At 41.8% G+C, this 12,339-nt stretch overlaps 1 protein-coding gene across 1 annotated transcript in view; it reads right to left on the bottom strand.

The window, feature by feature from the left end:
* fgfr3 (fibroblast growth factor receptor 3) overlaps positions 1-12,339 on the bottom strand; it is a 69,824-nt gene that overhangs the window by 41,259 nt on the left and 16,226 nt on the right. Inside the window, exons 2-3 of the mRNA XM_022751305.1 lie at positions 4,270-4,533; positions 1,151-1,204 (exon numbers count right to left, since the gene is read on the bottom strand). Of these exons, the coding sequence (XP_022607026.1) occupies positions 1,151-1,204; positions 4,270-4,533 (318 nt within the window). The remainder of the gene's footprint in view (positions 1-1,150; positions 1,205-4,269; positions 4,534-12,339) is intronic.

Raw genomic sequence — 12,339 nt, 5'->3', positions numbered from 1 at the left:
CACAAGTGTAACCACAGCAAACACTGGGGTGCACTTTTCACTTGCTTATCAAGTTTTGCTAATAATCCAGGGTTGGCGGCAGAAGTAACTGGAAGACATTAAGACTTAATGAAGAATCAGATGGTCTGTAATCTTTGCAATAGCCATGTGGAGGCAAGTATCATGATTTGTTTGGAAAAAAAACGATTTACACTGTCCATCTATGTTTATAATTTTTTAAAATGAAATAGCAGTCAGGTAATCAAACTAAGTTACATTCATATTAAATGCCTTCTTGAGGAATTTTCTAACTTTGTTCAATTAATTTATACTGCACTTGATTCCTGCTGGGTGCCATTGCTTTGTCAGTTCTGTATATGCTGTTTGTACTTCATACTAACTAATTATGGTCTCCAATAAAAGACAAAATAAATCTGTATCTGACATTTTAAGTAAGCGTTGGGGTTATGGTTAGTTCAGTCGATGGATCCATATCTATACCTTTACAGCCTTTAATATTAATATGTCCCATATCGGAATAAAAATCTATCCTTTTGCAATCGAAGGGAAATAAAGTTGCAAAACAATATACAGTAACATTTAAACAAAGCTGTGTCTTCTTAACCCAGACCCATTAACAGCAGTTAACACCTTCCAGCAGTGTGTGTGTGGCAGGTGCGGCTCGTTAAGCTCAACGACGTGGTTCATGCTGCCTTCACAGAACTCAGGTTGTGTTTTTGACAGGACACATTAATGCCTGGTGTTTTATGTGATAGGAATACTGTTAATATGTGACTGGAGGGTGCTTTGTTCTTCTCTTTGTGATTCTACTGACACGTTCAGGAGAAACAAAGGTGGTAAAATTGCTGATGTCTATTGATGAGGATAAACAATGGAAATTTTAGGCATCTTTCCAAGTTAGAGACAGAGCTACAACCATAGTGAGGGCTGGTGAAATGGCATTTTCAATAGACCCATCCTTTCTGTTCTTTGTCGTGTCTCCTTCATTCATTCATTCATTCATTCATTCACAAAAGGTCACACAAGGTTGTTTATCATGATCTGATAACGCTGGCTCCAAAATACCACTTAACTAAAAGCAAATGACAGTGTTTAACCTGTGTGGTGTGGTTAAAAAAAAGAATAATTAAGAATTCACCATTTGCATTACCTGCATCTTCTGGATCTTCATCATAGTCTTCATCATCACCAGACGACAGAGAATCTTAAAAGAAAGACAAATACAGTGTAATTAATATTAAAAAAACAAAACAAAACACATCTTATTTTGCATCTGCTCTCATTCGTCTGAACAACTTCTTCAATGTAATAAAATCTCTTTATTCCTCAGACTACTTGAACCGTGTCAGCCATCAGATAACACAAAAAATACATCTGGAAAGTTTGTACCACATCATTTATTTTGTGCAAGAGTAAAACTAAAGAGAGTGCGGGAAAAAAAACAAAGAAAATAAATCAAAAATAAAAGCAGGAATTCTGTGCATGTTAAATGCCCAGTGGAGATTAAATGGTGTGTGTTCAAAAACAAGTATGATTGGACAAATGTACACACACATACACATGTATGCATGAATGCATGTTAAAACTGACTCTGCTCATTGAGAAACTCATGAATGAGTCCACAGTTCTCTGTAGCGTGGCGGCTCTCTCAGATATTACAACCCAAACATTTCCACAGACGGTACAAATGAGAGGGTCATTAGTGCTGCTGCTGCGACACGCTCGTGTGAGTGTGTGTGAGTGCACATGTGGGGATACACACACACACACACACACACACACACACACACACACACACAGACACATACAAAAACAACTGTTTCTAGCCATATCTTTGCAACGCGCGCTGACGCTAACTCTTGCTAACAGTTAGCGTGTCAGATGACATCTAATTACTTCTCGGCCACAGATACGACTGTTTAGATTTGCTGTATCACACATTTTCGCGGCTGCTCTGTAATTATTTTCAATCTGACCTTGAAGTTTTCTGGTTCACTTCCACAGGTCTTGTTAATGAGAGCCAGCTGTTACCTTGACAACCCCAGCGAGCTAAAACTGCTCCTGAAACTCCTGACTAGCGGGTTTTTTTTTTTCTATTATCCGACACCTCAGTCCATGACAACACTCTACTATTGTGTTGCAGCTCAGCAGGAATAAGGCAGTTTGACTCACATTACAGTCTGGATGAGCTCTGAATTTTAATTATTGTTAACAACATGCTCACAATAACAATGCTAAGATGTTGATGTTTAGTCTGTATAATGTTAATGTCAACTGTCTTAGCATGCTAATATGCTCACGATAACAATGCTAAGATGTTGATGTTTAGTCTGTATAATGTTAATGTCAACTGTCTTAGCATGCTAACACGCTCACAATAACAATGCTAACATGCTAACTATCTTTACTTAAACCTGATCTAAGCTGAATTTGCCCATGGCCAATTCTCCAAAACACACTGAGGAATTTGTGTTGCGTCTGCAAAGTCTCCAAACAGAAAAGTTGTTCATTTTCATACACTTCAGCATGCAGATAACTTCTTTCACCTCCTCACATTACAGCTTCTTGTTTCCAACACGTGTACCGTGTGTGTGTGTGTGTGTGTACAATATGATCTGGCTGCTTTCCGCTGTCTGGACGCCGTCCAGGTGCTAAATCTGATACTGCTCCTAAATATCTGACACCTTACTCAAATATTTGAGGAAAAACACAATAGTCTGTGTGTGTTTTAGATGGAGCTGAGGCTGTGTTTAGAATAGAGGGAGGAGAACGGGCGGTTTCGGCAGGGGGGAGAACAGGATATTGCCGCCACATACTGTAAAAATTCTGACTTTATAGGTAATTTAAACATGTACATGAGTGTTAAAATGATATGAAAATGTCTGACAACAGGCTGCGATGAATTCACTTCCCGTGTGGTTTTTACTCATGAAACATGCTGAGCTGAGCTGGAAGCAGAAGCAGTTCTCTCACCTCAATTTTTGCACTTGTTTAAAGAAAACAAAATCTGATTTCACAAGCTGAGCACGACTTGGAGAGATGGATGGTTTGTTCATTTTAAATTATAAAGTGGTGTGGGGAGTGCGTTGTGTGAATGTGTCCTCCTGCAGACTGGAGCTGATATGTGGGTCCATGAGGAGAGGCTGTCCATGTCTGATCAGTCCTGGAAAAGGCCATTTTCTTCCCGGCTTGCAGCCAAACACATGCATCTGTGTGTGTGTGTGTGTGTGTGTGTGTGTGTGTGTGTGTGTGTGTGTGTGTGAGGAGGACGGGGGGTGGGTTGAGAGCGAGTGAACTCTCTCATTTCTTGCCACCCCATCTGTTTTCAATGATGAAATGTTTTGCGCTAATTGCTTTCTAATTAGTTGTCAATAACAGTTTCAGCTGGTGTCCATGAGTTTTACGGGAAAAGCCACCCGACTGTTAAGCTACTGCCCCCCTCCCCTTCTGCCCCCCCCCCACACAGCTCCACCCCCGCCCCTCCTACATTCCTATTAGAGCTCATTTTGCATCACACACTTGTTGAAAACGTTCCCTCATACGATAATTAATTTCACCTTCGACTGTGCATCAGCAGGGGGAATCTGTGTGAAACCTGGCCGGGTGTCAGCCGGTGAATGTATACCGGTGTGTGTGTGTGTGTGTGTGTGTGTGTGTGTGTGTGTGTGTGTGTCTGTGTGCATTTAGCTAACTGGGAGCTGAAGCCGAGCAGAAGGAAGGGATAATAGAACTTTCCTCCTGAGCTAAGTTTTCATTGTTTTCTTCTGAAATGCTGTCATGTCGAGACGTCACTGCTGTAACTGCTCAACCGTGTTTACTGATAGGAAATACTTTGATTCTCGGTTGTCTGTCAGACGGGCTGAAAAACTATAAGGCAGGTCAGTTTTCGGAGAGCTCCACAGCGTGCAGCCAAAGAGTCGGTTTCCACTCGAGCTCTCGTAGTGACTCAAGTGGCTTTAAAATGAGTATGTCCCAGATTTAAAGGGCACCGTCACTGAAAATATGATTCGTATCTCTTACACTTTTACACTTGCATCCTGCAGCATGCAGCAAAGCATTTAATCTATGGTGAATTCAGCAGTATACTGGTGCAAATGCACATCGCTGCAGAGGAAACAGTGACTTTGCTTTTGTTGGAAATGCAGTGTTTGTTGACTTTTACTGGCTTGTGACGCCTTAATCTGAAGTAATTTCCACGTACATGACACCTGATCAAAGGTTATGGTTGTAGAGTGGACATTAATTGTGAACACAGCAACTTCCTCTCACCTGTCACCCTGATGGTGTAGTTGCTGAGCAGCGTGTTGCTGTGGGCGAGCCGGCACGAGTAGACGCCCGAGTCCTCGTACGACACGTTGATGATGCGCAACATCCTCTGACCCAGCCGTGTCCGGTTGCTCGGCGCCAATCCTATGCCGTCTTTGAACCAGACGACGGGCTCTGAGTGGTCTTCCAGGTCACATGACATTTCCAGTGTGTCCCCTATGCCCAGAACATAGTCCTCCAGGAAGGCTGTCTCGCTGGACACAGAGTCTGCACACAAAGAGAAAGAAATAGTGGTTCATGAGAAAAGATTGAACTTAATGAATAATTTTACATCTGTGTTCAGATTTGGACCACATCTTTGAATACATCTTAATTCAAATGCTTTACGTCACAAAGGCTGAAATATACAGATGAATTATGGGAATAAATCAAGTAATAATGCCAAATATTCTCTCATCTTGCTTCTCACATGTGAAGATTTGCATCTTTATATCTGTATGATGAGATACTTTGACTTAGAGATTATATTTTATGAAGTAAATGATTGAAAAATGAATTAAACAACAGAGTAATCAACAATGAAATTGAGTGTTTGTAGCAGCCTGTTAAATACACATTATAATCATTACTGTAGAAAAACTCCCCACAGGTATAGATTGTATTATCATAATAAATAAGAGTTTAATATTTTGTTTAAACACCCTCTTCCCTTTTCCTCCATGTTATTAATAATCATAGATTTTTCTCAGTTAACCACTGACCCATTGGCCAGCTATCGGCTAATCTACCTCTGGAAGTAAGAAAAGTGCGACTTTTTATTCCAGCATGAAGAAGACGACAGATCTGGGCTGTGTGGGAATGGACCCCCCCCCCTTTCAACCTTCCCTGTCAAACACCAGCTCATTTACTCCAGGAGCTCCGTGTGCCAGCTTGGTCAGAGACAGGGAAAAATCAACATGTTTACTGGCTCCACTAAGGATGCCGGCCTCCGCTGAGGACGGAGGAAAGATGGAGGGACACGTCTGGATATATATAAACACTGGGTCCCCTTGTGTCTCCGCCCGTCCCTCCATCAGAGGTGTCTTCTCATCCCGACCTCAATTACACATCACTGCCATCAGGGAGAAACACACACACACACACACACACACACACACACACACACACACACACACACAACACCTCATGCACACTCTGGTCGGTCTGGCAACCATTCAAAAGAAGGACACACACAAGGACACTTACGAGCACACAACTGCCTGCATACTTTCACATATGCAAGAGTGTAGCTGAAGCCTTTGAACGAGCTGCTCGGGCAACAGAGCACACAACACGCGCTTGTTCGCACGCACAAACGCACACCCACCCACCCATGGGAAACACTGAATGAGGTGTGTTAAGAGCGTGATTTATGATGGCAAACACACCCACTGCTGACCCGCTGAGAGGGCAGCAGCGTTACGGAGGCTCGCTGACAGGCAGCGAACGTGAACGCAGCTCCCTCTCTCTCGCAGACAGCCTCGAACTGAGATTAGAAAATTGGAGTTGAGAGGCAAAGTTGAAAATCAGCGGCGGCCCAGACGAGACAATCTTCACGGGGAATACATAATAGGTGATCTAAATTATAGATGCGTTCTTTCAGTGTGAGGCAGGCTGTTGGTGCAGACGAACACCAGCCGGGGAGACGAACGCACCCCTCGCAGACAGACGGAGGTGCTGCTTATGCGGGTGAACCGGCAGGTAACGTCGCCAAAAGTCCCTCTGCGACATGTCTGCATGTCTGCTCATCATCAAAACCAAAATCCTAAACTACACTTCAGGTAGGGAAAAAACTCCCTCGCACCAGTGATGAAAACCCCCAAACATGGAGATACTAAAATAATGAAATAATGAATGAATAATGAATGTTAAGTCAATGGGTTCTGCATGCTACATGTGTGAAATACACATGTGAGCAAGAAAGTAACTCAGCCCTGAAAGGGTTTTCTTAAATAAAGTGAACTGAATAGATGAGTTGTGAATTGTTTTCTCTGTCTTATTACACCCATTAAAACTAGTGGAGATGTTAAATCAATAATGTGCTTAACGTGGCTGTGCAGCCTCTCTGCGTGGCCTCCGGCTTTGACAACGATATTTACAACACTTTTTTTTTTTTTTTTTTTATTCTAACAAAAAGACCCATTCAGGAAAAAAGAAGAAAAACAGTGAGGCGACGGTGCAGAGAGCATAAATTTAAACCCAGCATGAATGACTCGCTACTTTCTTGTATTACTTATGACCTCTGTGAAAGAAAAGGAAGAAAAAAAAATAGGTCTTAGAATATCTTCAGGTCTTAAACATGGGGAACTGGGCTTTATGAGGTAGATATAATAATCTCCAGAGACTCATAGCTCACTTTGGCTTTATGGGGCCTGAACGCTCGAGCACAACCTCCCCTGGCAGCTCTGAACGCAGCAGCACCGGGGCTTGACTGGAATTGCTTCTTTGTATTAGGCACATATTTCCTGTTTAAAGTGTTAGTTCACCCATATGTCTCACTTACACCTGGTGGTGTCTAACCATGCAGTTTTATCATGTCTTAAATTTAGAAACTAGGTGAACTAGCCCTTTAAATATCAGCCAGTATTCTGAATTGTGAATAGTGCAAATTCGCCTTTTAAACACGTTTTACTTTGGACATGAAATATCTGTTAATGTTCCCTACATTTCTACAATTTACTTGAAGCCTCTTTATGAATCTGACATTACAGCTAATTTAATTAGGATTTGTTAACAGCAAAGCAAGGCAGTGCATTTTATAGTGATCTTGTTGTAAAAAGAAATTCTTTTGCTTTGATCCAGGGAAAACAGATAGGAAGAACATTTGTGCAACGCTTGGATGTTAACGCCGCCGGAGGCTAAACAAATGCAATTTACTGAAAGAACAAAACAAAACAAAGATATATCCCTCATACATTAAAAAAAAAAAGGAAAAAATAACTCCATGTCTCAGGTGTCACACAACAGAGCAAAGCCCCCTTTTTCTGGTCAGCGTCAATGACAAAATATCTGTTTCTGCTTCAGATCCTGCACTTTGAAATGTAGATTTGAATGTGAGTGTGGAAAAAAAAAAGCTGTTCTGAATAAAAGTGGATTTGGTTTGAAAGGCTTCACTGTGTGCCACCGCACAACCTTTCAGGACAGATTTAGTGGAGACTGTAGCGGCCTTGTTATATCTTTCGGGGGGAAAGCCCTGTAACGTGAGGTCACAGGTTTGATCAACTTGACAGGAGACAGTTCTTTGAAATGGACTCATGTGAGTGTGTCACAGAGAAATGTGCAACGAGAGGAATTCCCAATTGGCGAATGAGCATTTCTAAATTCCTAAAAAAGTGTGGTTGTGGATTGTGGTTGTTCGCAGGTGAGAACATGTGGAAGTGAGTGAATGTGAAACGGGGAGTTAGTCAGTCACCTTCACCTGCATGTGAGTAAAGATGAAGTGCAGTTTGAGTTGAGACTGAAATCAAACTGGGCCAGTTTCTCCCGTGTGCTTCCCTGCATCTGACAGTGAAACCTAATGAAGCAACCTGAAGGAACCTTTAAGGTGAAGTGAGACTTCAGGGTCTTTTTATAAAATCATAAAGCAGGTCTAGGTTCTATATTAATACTGTGAAAGTATCAGTGCTCAGTCCACAGAGAAATGCACACAGCCTGTATTTAGAAACTGAGCCTTCAAACGAGCCGTCAGGACTTCTGTAACTTTGTGATGTCACAACAAAGCAGTCACTATCCTCAGCCATGCTAAGCCCAGTCACACCATCCCGCCTTGGCTTCTCTCGGTGTTTCCCTCAAATCTGCTATATTTTTTATTTAATCACTCAGAAAACAGTCAGCCAATCAGAAGAGAGGCTCCAGAGCCTCCTCTCTTCTGATTGGCTCACCGACCTGTTGTTACTAGAGCTCCAGAGAGAAGCCTGAGAGAGGAAGATGTCAAACTACACTGAGATGGTTTTGGGTTCTTAAATCTTCTTATTATATCAAAACTTGAAATAAAACAGCAGGAAAGTGTAAAATATGTGACCTGAAAACAAACTTCACCTTCATGCTGACTGCAGGAACATTTCAGTTTCGGTTCGTCCCTACTTCTGAGGCAGTTTCCAATATGAACAGTACAACATTATTCCTGCTGAATCCATACGTGGATTTACATTCACCAGGTGAATTACAGTGAATTTAAAAGGCACCTGGTTTTCCTTCAAATGCTAAAACCACATCTGAAGCTTCCAAAATGCTCACACAGCTGCTTTGCATATTTCATACGGCAGTTAAGTCACACAGCAACAAATTAAAACGGGAACAACAACCGTGCTGTTGTTGTCACATGCACAGCAACGATGTTTCAGACAGAACTGTAGCTTTTTAATGTGTGATCTGTCTAATCTGACTAATTCTCACAGTCCTTCAGTTGTGGTAAAGATGCAGAAACACATGCTCTTAAAGACGCTTTAATGCATGTGATTAATTCCTGGGAATTTCGGTTCAAAAAGATTCATTATTCAATTTAGGGTTTTATATAAAGGGAGGTACAAGGTGCCAACAAGTGCAATTTTTAACTATTATCATGCCAAAAATGTCTAATCATCTAATGAAAAAGGCTCCAAAGCAGCATTTTACAACATTACAGGACTACAAAAGTCTCAAATACGAGTAGAAAATGCTGAAAATGTGTCTGTGTTGAAATCTATTAAGCCAGGCTCGGACCATTTTTAAAGAATTACTTTGCAAGAAACAATTAAATGAACAAAGACAACAAGAAAATAGAAGAATCTGCATCTAATTAGCAGTGGGCCACATGTCAGATATTAAATAAGAGCCTGATGTTGCTGCAAATATAAATAAAGCAGAAGACGAGTGCGTGCCTCTTCCACCAGGAGAAATTCCTGTAGGTATTTTTGTGCCGTGGGATTAAAAAACACTAATTCAAAGGCTTCGTCTCGGATCATTTGTCATTTTAAATCTTTTCGTCTTTACGTTCTTTATTCTCCGTGAGCCACTTGATGACAGACCTGTTTGATATAAAAGCGCTTCATGAATAAATCAGAACTGAAGTGGTTCTGACAAAGCAGATAAATGAAAGCTCTGCTGCGGCGCTCCGGTGGCGTCCAACTTGATATCAACATCTAGAAGTTCCTGCTGTTTCCTCGTCCGGTGCGGCATATGTGCGCTATGGCCTGCCTGGTGTGTGTGTGTGTGTGTGTGTGTGTGTGTGTGTGTGTGTGTGTGTGTGTGTGTGTGTGTGGGGGGGGGTGTGTCTGAAGGGGGGTGGGTCTCTCACCGGAACCTGGGGCCAGCTGGAAGCAATGTGTGATATGTACTTTTTGAGCGTGTGTGTAAATGTGAATGTGGGTTCGGATATGTACAAATGTGTGCATGTGTCTGTGATTGTAAACGAGGAACAGTGTGTGTGTGTGTGTGTGTGTGTGTGTGTGTGTGTGTGTGTGTGTTGGGGTGGATGGTCACTCCATAAATCAAGAGGCCCCTGCCCTTCTGGCCCTTCTTACCCTCTCGGCTCAATATCATAACAAATAGCCCTTCAGAATCATATAAAGTCTCTCTTTGAGATACTGCGGCGGCGCTATCTGTTAATGCGCCGCTTATAGACTCCATCTTTTCTGTGCGTCTGAAGAGGTTTATTTATCCTCTACAAACTTCTCCAGGGGCCGGCGGCAGACTGCGGCCCCAGGGATGAAAAGGCCTCTTTATGTGGGAAGCCTTTCCACGCCTGCCTCTCTCTCCCCTCTCTAATGCACACTCACACTCACACACACACACACACACACACTGAAGGACTGAATAAGAAATCCTGGAGGAACAGGAAGGCGTGTAGACCAGACCGAGGAGCTGTCGCCATGGCCGCCGCTGTATCAGGTCACGGGAGAGAACCTGGATGACGTTTAGCTCAGTAAACCTGCTGAAATTCCAACTTTTTGTATCTTAAAAGACGATTAGAAGGAGTTCTAGTGCTTAAAAACACAGACTTTTCCTATGATTTTTCAATGCATATACAAGTGTGCTTTGTGCTTTAATACTTCCACCAAGGAGGTCCAGGGTCCTCGTCAATAGCTTTAATTAAAAATCGATAGAAATTCTCGCCCTGCATGAGCTAAGGAACACGTGATCTGCGGTTAGCGTAATGTAATGTAAGATTTCCTCAAAATTGCAATATTTTTTCATGAGCTTTCGCACTTATTGTGAAAACTGTGTGCTTTGATACAGATCCAGAACCAAATGCAGGTTAAGAAATCTGAGGTATTTTCTCATTTTTATATGTCGAATGTAAAAGACTGTGCAGCCTTGAAGCAGCTTCACACATCCGTTGTGTGTATATTTGTGTCCTTTTTCATTTAAGAGCGAATCAACAGTTGCACAATTTGCCAGTGTGCTCCGTCTGTCTCGGCTTTGTTTGCGCGTCTTGAACATATTTTTAAGCGTTTGACACTAAGGTTTGTGTGGGGTAAAAATGGGAGACTCCACTTTAAATTTAAGATAAATGAGGCGACTCTGAACTTACACTCCACGTGTAAAAGGTTGCTTAAAAGATTTGGGGGTGTGCATGATGTTTCTTGACGTGTAGCCCTCTTTAAAATTCAGAGTCAGCAAGGTATTTTCTGAATTTCACATCTGTCAGTAAACAGCCAAATTGCAGCATCAGTGTGGTGGGAGTTTGATGAATTCATTTTGTTCTCTGGAGGAGACAAAAACAGAGACTTTCATCTCTGCTGTGAGAAAACACTAAACGTGTGGGTCTTCAGTAATACCTGAAATATTAACAACAACAAAAAAAAAGTTTTGCCAATTTATTACCATCCCTTAAAAACTTCCTGCTGGTTCTGGAGGCTGATTTATGGTGCTGGCTCAGAATGACGTCTTCTTGTTCGGCCACGCTGCTTTGCATAACGCAGCATCCACACAGGTTTAAACAGGCCGGCGAGAAGGATCATAAAGAGCCAGAGATTACAGGACTCTCTTTCTTTAAGGCGGTTTAACAGGTACTTTTATTGAGTCTGGTAGAAAAACAGCAACACATACCTTTTTAAACCATATCTGTGTTTCAACTGCTTTTGAAAGTGATAGATTCCAGATGGGCGAGGGAGACATTCGTCTTTATCGAGCTCCCTCGTTTTACTCTCCTCACCACGCCGAGTTACGAATAGAACTAGGCCACGTCTCCAACATCTGCAGTCCAAACCAGTGGCAGGCAATTCAGCGACAAATGGCCTTTTTTATTGCAGGTAATTAGTTGTTTGCTTCTACTGCTGAAAAAGACCGGACTCCTTTTTGAACAGGGACAGCAAATACTTTCCACATTTTGGCAATCGCTCACGGCCAATCGGGGAGCATGTGTGTGGAGCCGGGAGCGAGGACGGTATGTGGGTGTGTACAGTACGTCTGTGCACATGTGGGTCAATTTCATATTGAATTTAAATGATAGTTCTGTTTTACATATATACAAAAACAACTGCGGACATCTGGAAAGTCTGCAAACATGGCCACTGACTAGTTTCATAGTGAGTTTTAAGATTAGCCTTGATAAATTCTACTGAAGTGCAATCATTGACAGCTATGGATTATTTGTCAAAATAAACTTAACTCCACACTCACTCAGTAAGTTACTCTTAAGTTTTCAACCACAAGTGTGGTTGATGCTGAAGAAGACGGTGAAATGGGTTGAAAAAGCTAGTAAGTGGACCTTGAGTTAACAAAACTAAAATAATTAACTTTGATGCTCAAGAGCCAGAAAATCATCAAAGACATTAATGTCAACCAGACCAGTGCAATAAAGACTTACTACTTAGTCTTTGCTACCTAGCTAGCTATCTGTTTGTGAGCTAGCTAAGTAATAAGTAACTAGTAGTTACTTAGTAGCTAGCAAACAAACAGTTAGCTAAGTAGCACCATTTCCTAAATCACTGTATTTGGAGGTAAAACTAAAAATGTGCACACCCAAAACATTTCCACTAATCCTCCAGATTAGATTATTTGTTTACAACCTGTTTGATTGTCTGACTCTTTCTTACCCCATCAGACTCACTT

Source organism: Seriola dumerili, unplaced genomic scaffold (assembly GCF_002260705.1).
Source record: "Seriola dumerili isolate Sdu_G_001 unplaced genomic scaffold, Sdu_1.0 BDQW01000149.1, whole genome shotgun sequence".
Taxonomy (NCBI): Eukaryota; Metazoa; Chordata; class Actinopteri; order Carangiformes; family Carangidae; genus Seriola; species Seriola dumerili.
The sequence above is the reverse complement of the archived record's forward strand: the minus strand, read 5'-3'. Positions and strand labels throughout refer to the sequence as shown.